The 16942-nt window shown below is 47.3% G+C and overlaps 2 protein-coding genes across 2 annotated transcripts in view; one reads left to right on the top strand and one right to left on the bottom strand.

Moving 5' to 3' along the window:
- The window catches only part of prdm6 (PR domain containing 6), a 182688-nt gene extending 171053 nt beyond the window's left edge, over positions 1–11635 (top strand). The window contains exon 9 of the mRNA XM_055161991.1: positions 11027–11635. Within this exon, the coding sequence (XP_055017966.1) occupies positions 11027–11138 (112 nt within the window). The 3' untranslated portion in view covers positions 11139–11635. The remainder of the gene's footprint in view (positions 1–11026) is intronic.
- LOC129411342 (histone H3.v1-like) lies at positions 11567–13832 on the bottom strand. The gene is made up of 4 exons (XM_055161990.1): positions 13800–13832; positions 12180–12267; positions 12035–12117; positions 11567–11983 (listed from the first exon to the last, which is right to left on the bottom strand). The coding sequence occupies exons 1-4, from the start codon at positions 13830–13832 to the stop codon at positions 11567–11569; spliced, it is 621 nt and encodes a 206-aa protein (XP_055017965.1).
- Between the last annotated feature and the right edge of the window lie 3110 nt (positions 13833–16942).

The following is a 16942-nucleotide window of genomic DNA, read 5'->3' as shown; positions in this document are numbered from 1 at the left end:
GACCTGAGCCCACAGACCCGTCACCTGAGCCCACAGACCCGTCACCTGAGCCCACAGACCCGTCACTGAGCCCACAGACCCGTGACCTGAGCCACAGACCCGTCAACTGAGCCCACAGACCCGTGACCTGAGCCCACAGACCCGTCAACTGAGCCACAGACCCAGATCCACCTGAGCCCACAGACCCGTCACCTGAGCCCACAGACCCGTGACCTGAGCCCACAGACCCGTCAACTGAGCCCACAGACCCAGATCCACCTGAGCCACAGACCCGTCACCTGAGCCACAGACCCGTGACCTGAGCCACAGACCCGTCAACCTGAGCCCACAGACCCGTGACCTGAGCCCACAGACCCGTCAACTGAGCCACAGACCCGTGACCTGAGCCCACAGACCCGTCACCTGAGCCCACAGACCCGTCACCTGAGCCACAGACCCAGATCCACCTGAGCCACAGACCCGTCACCTGAGCCCACAGACCCGTCACCTGAGCCCACAGACCCGTCAACTGAGCCACAGACCCAGATCCACCTGAGCCACAGACCCGTCACCTGAGCCACAGACCCGTGACCTGAGCCACAGACCCGTCACCGCTCCTCCTCCTCTTCTTCCTCCTCCTCCTCTTCCTCTTCTCTCTCTTTTCTTCTTCTCTTCTTGGTTTTTCGCTCATTTCTCTTCTTTGGTCTCATTAAATCCGGTCCCTGAGGTCTGGACTGGACCTGACCCAGATTCGGTTCAGATCAATCCTGGTTTTATTTCAGTTTGGCTCCTGTTTTATTCATGAGCCCCGTGACCCCTGACCCCTGACCCCCGAGCGCCAGCTAACGGCGCCTAATGAAGGACTAAACCAGGACCAGACCAGGACTAAACCAGGACCAGACCAGGACTAGACCAGACCAGGACCAGGACTAGAACCAGGACCAGACCAGGACTAAACCAGGACTAAACCAGGACCAGACCAGGACTAAACCAGGACCAGACCAGGACTAAACCAGGTCTAAACCAGGACCAGACCAGGACTAAACCAGGACCAGACCAGGTCTAAACCAGGACCAGACCAGGACTGAACCAGGACTAAACCAGGTCTAAACCAGGACCAGACCAGGACCAGACCAGGACTAAACCAGGTCTAAACCAGGACTAAACCAGGTCTAAACCAGGACCAGACCAGGACTAAACCAGGACTAAACCAGAACTAAACCAGGTCTAAACCAGGACCAGACCAGGACTAAACCAGGACCAGACCAGGACTAAACCAGGACCAGACCAGGACCAGACCAGGACTAAACCAGGTCTAAACCAGGACTAAACCAGGTCTAAACCAGGACCAGACCAGGACTAAACCAGGACCAGACCAGGACTAAACCAGGTCTAAACCAGGACTAAACCAGGTCTAAACCAGGACCAGACCAGGACTAAACCAGGTCTAAACCAGGACTAAACCAGGTCTAAACCAGGACCAGACCAGGACTAAACCAGGACTAAACCAGAACTAAACCAGGTCTAAACCAGGACCAGACCAGGACTAAACCAGGACCAGAACAGGACTAAACCAGGACCAGACCAGGACTAAACCAGGTCTAAACCAGAACTAAACCAGGTCTAAACCAGGACCAGACCAGGACTAAACCAGGACTAAACCAGGACCAGAACAGGACTAAACCAGGACTAAACCAAGACCAGACCAGGACTAAACCAGGTCTAAACCAGAACTAAACCAGGTCTAAACCAGGACTAAACTAAAACTAAACCAGGACTAAACCAGGACTGAACCAGGACTGAACCAGGACTAAACCAGGACTAAACCAGAACTAAACCAGGACTAGACCAGGACTGAACCAGGACTAAACCAGGACTAAACCAGAACTAAACCAGGACTAAACCAGGACTAAACCAGGACTAACCCAGGTCTAAAACCAGACTACTAAACCAGGACTAAAGCCAAGACTAAACCAGACTAAACCAGGTCTAAACCAGGACTAAACTAAAACTAAACCAGGACTAAACCAGGACTGAACCAGGACTAAACCAGGATTAAAAAAGGTCTAAACCAGAACTAAACCAGGACTAAACCAGGTCTAAACCAGGACTACACCGGGTCTAAACCAGGACTAAACCAGGTCTAAACCAGGACTACACCAGGTCTAAACCAGGACTAAACCAGGTCTAAACCAGGACTAAACCAGGACTAAACCACTAAACCAGGACTAAACCAGGTCTAAACCAGGACCAAACCAGGTCTAAACCAGGACCAGATCTGTACTAATCAGGGACTAAAACTGTTGTAAATTTGTCTCTCATGACTTTTCCTGTTGTGGTCTGGAGTTGTTGGTTCTGTTCCTCTGCCCTTGTGCTCTTGAGCACTGATGACTCCAGTCTGTCTCTTTGTCTCTGTCCCTGCACCTCACTGTCCTGTCTCTCTCTGTCTCGTTGTCTCTCTGTCTCGTTGTGTCTCTCTGTCTCGTTGTCTCTCTGTCTCGTTGTCTCTCTGTCTCGTTGTCTCTCTGTCTCGTTGTGTCTCTGTCTCGTTGTCTCTCTGTCTCGTTGTCTCTCTGTCTCGTTGTGTCTCTGTCTCGTTGTCTCTGTCTCTCTGTCTCGTTGTCTCTCTGTCTCGTTGTCTCTGTCTCGTTGTGTCTCTGTCTCTGTCTCTTGTCTCTGTCTGTGTCTCTGTCTCGTTGTCTCTCTGTCTCGTTGTCTCTCTGTCTCTCTGTCTCGTTGTGTCTCTGTCTCGTTGTGTCTCTGTCTCGTTGTGTCTCTGTCTCGTTGTGTCTCTGTCTCGTTGTCTCTCTGTCTCGTTTGTCTCTGTCTCTGTCTCGTTGTGTCTCTCTGTCTCGTTGTGTCTCTGTCTCGTTGTGTCTCTGTCTCTCTGTCTCGTTGTCTCTCTGTCTCGTTGTCTCTCTGTCTCGTCTGTCTCTCTGTCTCGTTGTGTCTCTGTCTCGTTGTCTCTCTGTCTCGTTGTGTCTCTGTCTCGTTGTCTCTCTCTCGTTGTGTCTCTGTCTCGTTGTCTCTGTCTCGTGTCTCTGTCTCGTTGTGTCTCGTTGTGTCTCTGTCTCGTTGTCTCTCTGTCTCGTTGTCTCTCTGTCTCGTCTCTGTCTCTTGTCTTTCTGTCTCGTTGTTCTGTCTCGTTGTCTCTCTGTCTCTTGTGTCTCTGTCTCGTCTCTCTGTCTCTTGTGTCTCTTCTCGTTGTGTCTCTGTCTCGTTGTCTCTCTGTCTCGTTGTGTCTCGTCTCGTTGTCTCGTTGTCTCTGTCTGTCTCGTCTCGTTGTCTCTCTGTCTCGTTGTGTCTCTGTCTCGTTGTGTCTCTGTCTCTTTGTCTCTCTGTCTCGTTGTGTCTCTTTCTGTCTCGTTGTGTCTCTGTCTCGTTGTCTCTCTGTCTCGTTGTGTCTCTCTCGTTGTGTCTCTGTCTCGTTGTCTCTCTGTCTCGTTGTGTCTCTGTCTCGTTGTCTTTCTGTCTCGTTGTCTCTCTGTCTCGTTGTGTCTCTGTCTCGTTGTGTCTCTGTCTCGTTGTCTCTCTGTCTCGTTGTCTCTCTGTCTCTCTGTTGTCTTCTGTTGTCTCTCTGTCTCGTTTGTGTCTCTGTCTCGTTGTGTCTGTCTCTCTCTGTCTCGTTCTGTCTCTGTCTCGTTGTCTCTCTGTCTCTCTCTTGTCTCGTTGTCTCTCTGTCTCGTTGTCTCTCTGTCTCGTTGTGTCTCTGTCTCTTTTCTTTCTGTCTCGTTGTCTCTCTGTCTCGTTGTGTGTCTCTTGTCTCGTTGTCTCTCTGTTGTCTCGTCTGTCTCTCTGTCTCGTTGTGTCTCTGTCTCGTTGTCTCTGTCTCTTGTCTCTCTGTCTCGTGTCTCTGTCTCTTGTCTCGTTGTGTCTCTGTCTCGTTGTCTCTGTCTCGTTGTCTCTCTGTCTCGTTGTCTGTGTCTCTCTGTCTCGTTGTGTCTCTGTCTCGTTGTGTCTCTGTCTCTTGTCGTTGTCTCGTCTCTCGTCTGTTCGTTGTGTCTCTGTCTCGTTGTGTCTGTCTCTCCTGTCTCTTGTCTGTCTCGTCTGTCTCTCTGTCTCGTCTCTGTCTCTCTGTCTCTGTCTCGTCTGTGTCTCTGTCTCTCTGTCTCGTTGTCTGTCTCTCTCTGTCTCGTCTCTTGTCTCTCTGTCTCGTTGTGTGTCTCTGTCTCGTTGTCTCTCTGTCTCGTTGTCTCTGTCTGTCTCGTGTGTCTCTGTCTTGTCTCTCTTTGTTCTCTGTCTCGTTGTCTCGTTGTCTCGTCTGTCTCGTCTGTGTCTCTCTGTCTCTCTGTCTCGTTGTTCTCTCTGTCTCGTCTGTCTGTCTCTGTCTCTGTGTCTCTGTCTCTTGTCTCTCTGTCTCGTCTGTGTCTCTGTCTCGTCTGTCTCGTCTCTGTCTCTCGTCTGTCTCTCTGTCTCGTTGTCTCTGTCTCGTCTCCTCTTGTCTCTTGTGTCTCTGTGTCTCGTCTGTGTCTCTCTGTCTCTCGTTGTGTCTCTGTCTCTCTGTCTCGTTGTGTCTCTGTCTCGTTGTCTCTCTGTCTCTCTGTTGTCTCTCTGTCTCGTCTCGTGTCTCTCTGTCTCTTGTCTCTTGTCTCGTGTCTCGTTGTCTCTCTGTCTCGTTGTCTCTCTGTCTCTGTCTCTCTGTCTCGTTGTCTCTCTGTCTCGTTGTCTCTCTGTCTCGTTGTGTCTCTGTCTCGTTGTGTCTCTGTCTCGTTGTCTCTCTGTCTCGTTGTCTCTCTGTCTCGTCTCTCTGTCTCGTTGTGTCTCTGTCTCGTTGTGTCTCTGTCTCGTTGTGTCTCTGTCTCGTTGTGTCTCTCTGTCTCGTTGTGTGTCTCTGTCTCTCTGTCTGTCTCTCTGTCTCGTTGTCTGTCTCTGTCTCTCGTTGTCTCTCTGTCTCGTTGTCTCTCTGTCTCGTCTCGTTGTCTCTCTGTCTCGTTGTCTCTCTCTGTCTCGTTGTCTCTCTGTCTCGTTGTGTCTCTGTCTCGTTGTCTCTTGTCTCTTGTCTCGTCTGTTGTCTCTCTGTCTCGTCTGTCTCTCTGTCTCGTTGTCTCTCTGTCTCGTTGTCTCTGTCTCTGTCTCGTCTGTGTCTCTGTCTCGTTGTCTCGTCTGTCTGTCTCTCTGTCTCGTTGTCTCGTCTCTGTCTCTGTCTCGTTGTCTCTGTCTCGTTGTCTCTCTGTCTCTCTGTCTCTCTGTTCTCGTCTGTTCTCTCTGTGTCTCGTTGTCTCTCTGTCTCGTTGTGTCTCTGTCTCGTGTCTCTCTGTCTCTGTCTCTCTGTCTCGTTGTCTCTGTCTCTTGTCTCTTTGTCTCTCTGTCTCTCTGTCTCTCTGTCTCGTCTGTCTCTCTGTCTCTCTGTCTCTCTGTCTCTCTGTCTCTGTCTGTCTCTCTGTCTCGTTGTGTCTCTGTCTCGTTTGTGTCTCTCTGTCTCGTTGTGTCTCTGTCTCGTTGTGTCTCTGTCTCGTTGTCTCTCTGTCTCGTTGTCTCTCTGTCTCGTTGTGTCTCTGTCTCGTTGTCTCTCTGTCTCGTTGTGTCTCTGTCTCGTTGTCTCTTTGTCTCGTTCTGTCTCGTTGTCTCTGTCTCGTTGTCTCTCTGTCTCTTTGTCTCTCTGTCTCTTTGTCTCTCTGTCTCGTGTCTCTGTCTCGTTGTCTCTGTCTCGTTGTCTCTCTGTCTCTTTGTCTCTGTCTCGTCTCTGTCTCTCTGTCTCTTTGTCTCTCTGTCTCTTTGTCTCTCTGTCTCGTGTCTCTCTGTCTCGTTGTCTCTCTGTCTCTCTGTCTCTCTGTCTCTTGTCTCTGTCTCTGGTCTCTGTTCTCTGTCTGTCTCTTTGTCTCGTTGTCTCGTTGTCTCGTTGTCTCTTTGTCTCGTTGTCTCTTTGTCTCGTTCTGTCTCTCTGTCTCTCTCTGTTGTCTCTTTGTCTCGTTGTCTCTTTGTCTCGTTGTCTCTTTGTCTCGTCTCTGTCTCTGTCTCGTTGTCTCGTTGTCTCTTTGTCTCTCTTGTCTCTCTGTCTCTCTGTCTCGTCTGTCTCGTCTCTTGTCTCGTTGTCTCTGTCTCTCTCTGTCTCTTGTCTCGTCTCTCTCTTGTCTCGTCTCTGTCTCGTTTGTCTCTCTCTGTCTCTCTCTGTCTCTGTCTCGTTGTCTCTCTGTCTCGTTGTCTCTCTCTGTCTCTTGTCTCTCTCTGTCTCTCGTGTCTCTCTGTCTCTTTGTCTCTCTGTCTCGTTGTGTCTCTGTCTCGTTGTGTCTCTGTCTCGTTGTCTCTCTGTCTCTTTGTCTCTCTGTCTCTCGTTGTCTCTCTGTCTCGTTGTCTCTCTGTCTCGTTGTCTCTCTGTCTCGTGTCTCTGTCTCGTTGTCTCTGTCTCGTTGTCTCTCTGTCTCGTTGTCTCTCTGTCTCGTTGTGTCTCTGTCTCGTTGTGTCTCTGTCTCGTTGTCTCTTTGTCTCTCTGTCTCTTTGTCTCTCTGTCTCGTTGTTGTCTCTTGTCTCTCGTTGTCTCTCTGTCTCGTTGTCTCTCTGTCTCGTCTGTCTCTTTGTCTCTTGTGTCTCTGTCTCTCTGTCTCGTTTGTCTCTCTGTCTCGTTGTCTCTGTCTCTTGTGTCTCTCTGTCTCGTCTGTCTCTCTGTCTCTCGTCTCTTGTCTGTCTCTGTCTGTTGTCTCGTGTCTCTTTGTCTCGTTGTCTCTCTGTCTCGTTGTCTCTCTGTTTCTCGTTGTCTCTCTGTCTTGTTGTGTCTCTGTCTCGTTGTGTCTCTGTCTCTTTGTGTCTCTGTCTCGTTGTCTCTGTCTCGTTGTCTCTCTGTCTCGTCTCTTTTTCGTGATGGTTGGAGATAATGGCTCAATGTCTCGTTGTCTCTTTGTCTCATTGTCTCTCTTCTTCTCATTGTGGTTGTCGTTAATGGCTCGTTGTCTCTCTTCATCTCTGTCTTGTCTCTCTGTGTCTCGTTGTCGTTGTGTTTGTCGTTAATGTCTCGTTGTCTCATTGTCTCTCGTCTTGTCTCTCTGTCTCTTCTCCTCGTTGTCGTTCTCTCTCTGTCTCGTTGTCGCCGTGTTTGTGGTTAATGTCTCGTTGTCTCTTTGTTTCGTTTTCTCTCGTCTTGTCTCTCTGTCTCTTCTCCTCGTTGTGGTTAATGTCTCGTTGTCTCTCTTTGTCTCTGTCTCTCTTCGTGTCGTCGTTGTGTCTCGTTGTGGTCGTGGTTAATGTCTTGTTGTCTCTGTGTCTCTCTTCATGTCTGTGTCTCTCTGTCTCTGTGTCTCTCTTCATGTCTGTGTCTCTCTGTCTCTGTGTCTCTCTTCGTCTCTGTGTCTCTCTTCATGTCTGTGTCTCTCTGTCTCTCTGTCTCTCTTCGTCTCTGTGTCTCTCTTCATGTCTGTGTCTCTCTGTCTCTGTGTCTCTCTTCGTCTCTGTGTCTCTCTTCATGTCTGTGTCTCTGTGTCTCTCTGTCTCTCTTCGTCTCTGTGTCTCTCTTCGTCTCTGTGTCTCTCTTCATGTCTGTGTCTCGCGGATGTGGTTAATGTCTTGTTGTCTCTGTGTCTCTCTTCATGTCTGTGTCTCTCTGTCTCTGTGTCTCTCTTCGTCTCTGTGTCTCTCTTCATGTCTGTGTCTCTCTGTCTCTGTGTCTCTCTTCGTCTCGCGGATGTGGTTAATGTCTCATCTCTTCACCTCGTTGTCGTTCTCTCTCTGTCTCTGTGTCTTGTTGTCGTTGTGGTTGTCATTAATGGCTCGTTGTCTCGTTGTCTCATTGTCTCTCGTCTTGTCTCTCTGTCTCTTCTCCTCGTTGTGGTCGTCGTTAATGGCTCATTGTCTCATTGTCTCTGTGTTTCGTTGTGGTTGTGGTTAGTGTCTCGTTGAGGAGAAAAATTCAGTTTGTCGACTGGAGAAAAGTTAGTTTGGTTGAAGATGTTCCTCAGTTCATCCAGGCTGCTTCTTCAGTTCTGTCAGACGCTGGTGACACTTCCTTATATCTGCAGGAGGAGCTAACTACACTGAAACTCCTCTGAAACTAACACACACACTTGTTTACAGTTTGTGTTTGTTAGTTGGGTCTGTTGACCTGTACAGGGTGTGGGTCTAATTATCAGAATAATTCATGGTCATAATGGAGCTTCCACATCTCTGGTCCTGACCTGACTCCACCTGTTGTTGTTTGTTTTGATTCAGGTTTGAGGATGGACGTGTAAACAGGAGACAGATGGTGTCTCGTTGTTCTCTTTGTCTCTCTTCGTGTCTGTGTTTCGTTGTGTTTGGTTGTGGTTGGAGATAATGACTCGTCGTCTCTGTCGCTCTTCGTCTCATGATTGTCATTAGTGGTTCGTTGTCGTCTGGGACACTCGTCATTACAGTTTAATCTGCTCCGATCGACCCGGACACACAGACCCGAGTCGTACCCACAGTGCAGCGGGGCAGAGAGCGCCCCCGTCAGCGAGTTTCAGTCCCTGCGGCTCCACCACAACGATTTTTAAAACGCAAAAGAAATGAAACTAAAGAGTTTAAAGAGCTTAAAGAGCTTAAAGAGTCTAAAGAGCTGTCACACGCACTTTACATCACGGACGAGAGACTGAACTGGGACTGAACCGGGACTAAACCAGAACTAAACCAGGACTGAACCAAGACTAAACCAGGACTAAACCAGGACTGAACCAAGACTAAACCAAGACTAAACCAGGACTGAACCAAGACTAAACCAGGACTAAACCAGGACTAAACCAGGACTAAACCAAGACTAAACCAGGACTACACCAGGACTAAATCAGGACTGAACCAAGACTAAACCAGGACTAAACCAGAACTAAACCAGGACTAAACCAGGACTGAACCAAGACTAAACCAGGACTAAACCAGAACTAAACCAGGACTAAACCAAGACTAAACCAGGACTACACCAGGACTAAACAGGACTGAAACCAGACTAAACCAGGACTAAACCAGAACTAAACCAGGACTAAACCAGGACTAAACCAGGACTAAACCAGAACTAAACCAGGACTGAACCAAGACTAAACCAGAACTAAACCAGGACTGAACCAAGACTAAACCAGGATTGAACCAGGACTAAACCAGGGCTAAACCAGAACTAAACCAGGACTAAACCAGAACTAAACCAGGACTAAACCAAGACTAAACCAGGACTACACCAGGACTAAATCAGGACTGAACCAAGACTAAACCAGGACTAAACCAGAACTAAACCAGGACTACACCAGGACTAAACCAGAACTAAACCAGAACTAAACCAGGACTGAACCAAGACTAAACCAGAACTAAACCAGGACTGAACCAAGACTAAACCAGAACTAAACCAGGACTGAACCAAGACTAAACCAGGACTAAACCAGAACTAAACCAGAACTAAACCAGGACTGAACCAAGACTAAACCAGGACTAAACCAGAACTAAACCAGGACTACACCAGGACTAAACCAGAACTAAACCAGAACTAAACCAGAACTAAGCCAGAACTAAACCAGGACTGAACCAAGACTAAACCAGAACTAAACCAGGACTGAACCAAGACTAAACCAGGACTAAACCAGAACTAAACCAGAACTAAACCAGAACTAAACCAGGACTGAACCAGGACTAAACCAGGACTAAACCAGGACTAAACCAGAACTAAACCAGGACTGAACCAAGACTAAACCAGGACTAAACCAGAACTAAACCAGAACTAAACCAGAACTAAACCAGGACTGAACCAGGACTAAACCAGAACTAAACCAGGACTACACCAGGACTAAACCAGAACTAAACCAGAACTAAACCAGAACTAACCAGAACTAAACCAGAACTGAAACCAAGACTAAACCAGAACTAAACCAGGACTGAACCAAGACTAAACCAGGACTAAACCAGAACTAAACCAGAACTAAACCAGAACTAAACCAGGACTGAACCAGGACTAAACCAGAACTAAACCAGACTAAACCAGAACTAAACCAGGACTGAACCAGGACTAAACCAGGACTAAACCAGAACTAAACCAGAACTAAACCAGGACTGAACCAGGACTAACCACACTTCTGCTGCTTCTGTCACTGAAACTGCATCAAAATATTTTTTCACTCATTATAAAAAAGACAAAATCTTTTTGTTTTAGAGAAAAACAAAATTAAAATACACATTTATATTTTGTCAATATTAAAAAACCCAAACCATTTTAAAAGGTTGAAAAAAGCATTAAAAAAAAAACAAAAAAAAAACGTTCAGTGTAATCTTGTAAACAGTGAGTGTCCCGAGTCCCGACCTGAGTCCCGACCCGAGTCCCGACATGAGTCCCGACCCGAGTCCCGACCTGAGTCCTGACCCGAGTCCTGACCGGAGTCCTGACCCGAGTCCCGACTCGAGTCCCGACCTGATCCTGGTGGAGTCAGAGAAACGTTGAGTGTAAATAAAAGAGAAGCTGGAGAGTCTGAGATCGATTCGAGCAAAGAGACGTTCACGTTTCCCGACGGCTCCTCTGATCCTCCACACACCCGACCAGAGACTGGGTTCAAGTCCAGGTCCCGGTCTGGACTCGGGCCCGGACTCACTGGAGCGCGGCCTAAAGGACTTCACAGGGTTTAGTCCGGTTGTAATCCTGGTTTAGTCCAGACTGATCACGTCTCAGTGCAGCGTTTTTTTACAGGTCACAGAAAAGGTCTGAGCTCATCCAAGATCTGAAGAACCACTTAAAACTGGACCAGGACTAGACCAGGACTAGACCAGGGCTAGACCAAGACTGGACTGAGACTAGACCAGGACTAAACCAGGACTAAACCAGGAGTAAACCAAGACCGAACCATGACTAGACCAGGAATAGACCAGGACTGAAACAGTACTAGACCAAGACTAAACCAGGGCTAAACCAGGATTAGACCAAGACTGACCCGGGACTTAACCAGGACTAGACCAGGACTGAACCAGGACTGACCCAGGTCTAAACAAGGACTAAACCAGGAATGAACCAGGACTAAACCAGGACTGAAGCAGGGTCTTTGTTTTTCGTCTCTGGTTTCTGACCCTGGTTCTGGTTCTGGTTTCTGACCCTGGTTCTGGTTCTGGTTTCTGACCCTGGTTCTGGTTCTGGTTCCAGGTGTGAGCGCTGTGACCGGAGCTTCACTCAGGCCACTCAGCTGAGTCGTCACCAGCGCCTCCCCAACGAGTGCAAACCTCTGAACGACTCCGAGTCCATCGAGGTCGACTGAGAAACCGCCGCCGACCAATCAGGAGCCAGCGTCCCACCGCCGACCAATCAGGAGCCAGCGTCCCACCACCGACCAATCAGGAGCCAGCGTCCCACCTCTGAGAAACCTCCGACCAATCAGGAGCCAGCGTCAGAGTTTTGTCGTTTCTGTTCCGGTTCTTTCTCTCGTCTCAGAGCTTCAGAGAGACCAGTGCTTCCAGTTAGCGTCACCCCCCAGAGACTGTGGATGACATCATCACCAGGCCCCGCCCCCATCTGAGATTATGACATCATCAAATCAAACCTGACCGCTCCACGCCGCCCCCTCCTGACCAGGGACGCAACGATACGGTTTTCCCACGAGCCGATACGTGTCTCGATACACGATTCACGATATCGACTCGATTTTGATTCGTTTTAAGACGCAAAAAAAAAAAAAAAAAAAAATCTTTAAATTTTTTCTGCTGATGAATAAAATTTAATCACACTGATATTAACGGCAAAAAGAGAAACGTAAAACGTGTTCGACCAAAATAAACAAAAACGAGCCTCACTCTGGTCTGACTGAAGCGGGAGCAGATCTTCACGCTCTTTTCTGGTGGAGGTTCTGCTGCTCGTTTCCGTGGAGACGTCTGGTGACTGCCGCTCCACCAAAGTTCCACAGTGCAGCTTTAATGGTGTGATTTTAAAACTGGAGATGTGGAACTGTTTCACCCTCACAGCCTCAAACCTGCTCAGGCTGAAGATCTCGTTCAGCAGAACCAAAGAGAGCTCCTCCTCCTCCAAATGCTCCTCCAGCTCCACCTGCTCCTCGTCCACCTTCTCCTGCTCCTCCACCTGCTCCTCGTCCACCTTCTCCTGCTCCTCCACCTGCTCCTCGTCCACCTTCTCCTGCTCCTCCACCTGCTCCTCGTCCACCTTCTCCTGCTCCTCCACCTTCTCCTGCTCCAGCTTCTCCTGCTTCACCTCCAGCTCCTCCTCTTCTTCCTCCTGCGTCGGTGCTTTTGTACAAAGAGAGACACTTTTAAACTTTAGTCCAAAGAACCTCTGACCCCAAACAAACCCTCTCGTAGCTTTACCAGGTCCGAGTCGGGTCCGAGTCGGGTCTGGAGAAACTGACGAAGCCAAAGTTTGTTCGACCAAAGTTTGAACTGAAACCAAAATGTAGAAAAATAAAAACGTCTATTTATGCGGCTCATATCCTGCTCTGCACTTTTACTTTGAAAGGACTTTGAAAAGCTTCACTCTTATTTTGAAGGAGTTCGGTTCTGTTCTGTTCTGGTGCATGATTTAAACCAAGACAATTTTCTGTTGTTTTTAACTTTAACAGATCTGAAACAGGAGGCAACACACACACACACACACACACACACACATACACACACATACACACACACATACACACACACACACACAAACAACACACACACACACACACATACATACAACACACACACACACACACACACACACACATACACACACACACACATACAACACACGTACACACACATACAACACATACAACACACATACACACACACACACACACATACAACACACATACAACACACATACACACACACATACAACACACATACAACACACACATACACACACACATACACACACATACACACACACACATACACACAACACACACACACATACACACACACACACAAAACACACACACACACACATACACACACACACACACAACACACACATACACACACATACAACACACACACATACACACAACACACACATACACACACACATACACACACACACACACACACACACACACACACACACAAACACACACAAACACATGCACATACACACACACACACACACACAAATACACACACACACATACAACACACACATACACACACACACATACACACAAACACACACAAACACATGCACATACACACACACACACACACACACACACACATACACACACACACACACACACACACATACACACACACACACACACACACACACACACATACACAACACACACACACACACACACACACACACAACACACACACAACATACACAAACACATGCACATACACACACACACACACACACAAATACACACACACACATACAACACACACATACACACACACACAACACACACACACATACAACACACACACATACAACACACACATACGCACACGCGTGGGCACACATCTTGGGGAGGGCATCTGGTTTAAATTCCTAAATTTCACGTGCGGAAATCAAGTTTTATTCTGAAGTCTGGGTCCATGTGACAGTTTTGGGCCTGGGGCAGAATAACCGAAGTGTGGCTGCCGTTTGGGCACAGGGCCTGAAGTGGCTGCACGATATAGGGATCTGTTTTTCCCCGTGTCTCTCGTCAGTTCAGATCTGAGGCGTGAGCGGCTCTGGAGGTCAGAATAAATCCTCTGTGTTCTGTCTGCGTCCGATTATAAAGAGTTTTACTGACTAGGAATCAGGAAGTGCACTGTTAGCATGCTAGTTGCATAAGTCCTGGTCTGTGAGAGGCGTGAAAAGTTCTTATAAAGTCATGATGGTGAATAATGAAGCTGCGTTCAAGCGCGCGGGCGTCAGGGCGTCGGGTTTACGCACAGAGTCCATGTGGACGCGCTTCTACGGCGTCCGGCGCCGTTACTGTGTCGTTCTGACGCTGGACCTGGACACACATCCTGGTGTCCAACGAACAGAAGTTGAAAAAAATGAACTTCTGGTGTTTGATTATCCAGTGACATTATTACCTGGAATAAGAAGAAAGAGAAAGACCCGAGAAACACAAACACCAGAACAAAAACTCTACACGTGTCATTATCGGAGGATAAATATAAACACACCGTCGAGCTCCTCCGCTGATGTGTTTATGTCATAAAAACACTAAAGTCTCTCTCCACCGGGAAAACAAGACACTGTCAGACCACAGCGACGCCCGGGACACATGTCAACTATTTTTCTCCCGTTAGCCCACGGCGTAGAAACGCTGGGTCGAAAGCATCTGAACTCAAATACAAAGGCTCTAACTCGAGGCGTCCAGCTCGTTTTTTGACGCGGCGGTTTGAACGCAGCTTTAAGACGCTCTGAACACAGACGGAAGAACTTTAGAGAACTGCAAACTGTTTCAAATGAACTAGATCTGATTTTGATGTTTTTACACACGGAAAAAATCAGGTACAGAGAGTTTAAGCTTTAATTTAAAAAAATAAATATATATATCTGAAATGATTGTGTCAAAAAACAGGCTGTTTAATATTTTCCCTTATTGTGCAGCGCTCGTTTGAACCCACGACTCTGCAGATGGTCTGAGGCTTAACCCACTGTGACACAAACACACACACAAACACACACACACACACACACAGAGAAAGCACAAATGAAACAAAACTCAAACGCCTCTAGATGTTCAGATATTTCGTTGTTTTTCTGTTTTTCTCAACTGTTCGAGTCTCGTGCCTCCTGTTCCAGACTCGTCCTCACGAACGTCCAAAGATCCACCGTTTTCTGCCAAAGTTAAAATGTAAAAGTGTAAAATTGTAAATAGGATGAACAAAAGCACAGTCCGGTGTTTGTGCCTGAGTTTCAAAAGCTTTACGGTTCTGTTTGTGTCCAAGAAAACTACAAAACCAAAAACTACAAAACCAAAAATGAACTTTACCAAAAATAAAACGTTACCAAAAACTGACGGATGTTTCGCCTGGAGGAATGGACCCGTCTGACTTTTTTTTGAGTCACTGTAGAAAATAATGTTTTTTATAAAAAGTGAAACATCTTTTGTCTTGATGCAAATGCAGAAAATGAACCAGGAACTAAACACGCTCACTTCCTGTTTACTTGTAATGTTTCCTGTTTATTTCTTCATTCATGTGAATTTTCTCTTGGAATATCTGAAGATCCGACTCAGAAAAACGAGCTCAGAGTTAAACCCAAACCTCGTGTTGAAGTGTTGGACTCTGAGCTGATAAAACTAAAATAAAAGTGACGTTGTGTTCTAAAGCTGCAGAGTCCAGACTCCGGGAGGTCGGACATTTCCCAGTTGAACGTCACGAGCTCAGAGAGTTTCTCCTGAATCCACTCGGGTTTAGAACGACCGGATTTTCACAATGTGGAGGTTGGTGAGAATAAAACTGTGTAATTAAGGAGAATTATTCAGCACTTGGCTCAATCATGTAGATCAGGAGTCAGTAGAGTCACATTTTCTTTGTGTTCTGTCGTTTTTAAGCAGATTTTCTGTATTTTACTGATTGTCAGGATCAGATTGGAGACACCTGGGACATTTCTTTTACAAAACTGTCCCGGGTAAATAAGGACGGAGTGTGCAAAAATATCAAAATATCGATATATTCCATTCCATTTTCTTCTGCTTATCCGGGGCCGAGTCGCGGAGGCAGCAGTCTGAGCAGGGACTCCCAGACTTTCCTTTCCACGCACACGTCCTCCAGCTCTTCTGGGGGGACCCCGAGGTGTTCCCAGGCCAGCGGAGAAACATAGTCCCTCCAGTGTGTCCTGGGTCTTCCCCGGGGCCTCCTCCTGGTGGGACATGAACACCTCCCGAGGGAGACGTCCTGGAGGCATCCGGAACAGATGCCCGAGCCTCAACTGGCTCCTCTCGACGTGGAGGAGCAGCGGCTCTACTCTGAGCTCCTCCCGTGTGACTGAGCTCCTCACTCTGTCTCTAAGGGAGACGCCCAGCCACCCTGCGGAGGAAACTCATTTCGGCCGCTTGTATCCGCGATCTCATCCTTTCGGTCACTACCCAGAGCTCATGACCAGAGGTGAGGGTGGGAACGAAGACTGACCGGTAAATCGATGTATCGTGTCGTTTAATGTGATGATACAGGTTATGGTTAGGTTTGGTTCGGTCGCTTTATTCGTACCCGTAGGTAAATTTGTTTTGCAGATTTGAGCGGCAGGTTCCACATTTCACATTTCATCATCCACAAAACACACAGAAAATCACAATTACAAAGTAAAGTGTCCAGACGGTTTGTTCCATAAACGACCAGTTAAATTCATCCATCAGGCTCGGCTAAAATCACAATAAATATTAAATATGTTCAAAACAAACAAACTTAGATAAACAGATCACAGTTTATTCATCAGTTCGACAGCGGCTGGAACGAAGCTCCTTTTAAAATGATTCGTTCTAGATGTTGGGACTAAAAGTCTCAGACCAGAGAGAAGCAGCTGAAACTCTGAGTTTAGTATCGATATCATGTTCTGTTGTATCGATATTTCACCAAGAGGATTTTTTTGGTTTATTTAAGTAATTGATTTAGTTCCAGCTCAGGTTTTGTTGTATGTTCAGAGGAAGGAAACTCGTTTATGTGACACATTTGACATTTTCACTGTTTTGACGATTTAAATGTTTGTGTTTCATTTAAACTTTACACAAGAAGAAGTTTAACAAAACTTTTAGTGTCACTTCTGTGATTTAGATCAAATTGAATCTAAATACACGGTACTGATTCATATGGAATCATAAGTTCACTGTATCGAGGTTTGTTTTGTATCAGCGACTTGTGAATGATTCAACTCGACTGTTGTCAACAACACAGCTAATGCTAACGCTAACGCTAATGCTAAACCACAGGCTAAACAAACGTGAAGGTTAAACACACGTCTGTAACTTATTAAACGACAGAACATCGTCCGATTTTTCACATTTAGAGACTTTACTGATCCTGAGGGTTCGTGCGCCGTTAGCCGCTCTGATTAGCATTAGCGTTAGCATTAGCGTAACACGTCACAGTTTAAACGTGTCTGAAGAATCGTCCGATCATCAAACAC

This window comes from Boleophthalmus pectinirostris, unplaced genomic scaffold (assembly GCF_026225935.1).
Source record: "Boleophthalmus pectinirostris isolate CB_2022bp ecotype Guang Dong unplaced genomic scaffold, ASM2622593v1 HiC_scaffold_4, whole genome shotgun sequence".
Taxonomy (NCBI): Eukaryota; Metazoa; Chordata; class Actinopteri; order Gobiiformes; family Gobiidae; genus Boleophthalmus; species Boleophthalmus pectinirostris.
Note: the sequence above shows the minus strand (reverse complement) of the source record. Positions and strands in the feature narration are given on the sequence as shown.

Coding starts and splice junctions, on each gene's coding strand:
- LOC129411342 (XM_055161990.1), bottom strand. CDS start 13,832: ATGTGTGTCCAGGTCCAGCGTCAGAACGACACA. Junction 12,268..13,799: donor TCCAGCGTCAGAACGACACA/GTAACGGCGCCG, acceptor TTTTGGTTTCAG/TTCAAACTTTGGTCGAACAA. Junction 12,118..12,179: donor CCTGGTAAAGCTACGAGAGG/GTTTGTTTGGGG, acceptor TTTGTACAAAAG/CACCGACGCAGGAGGAAGAA.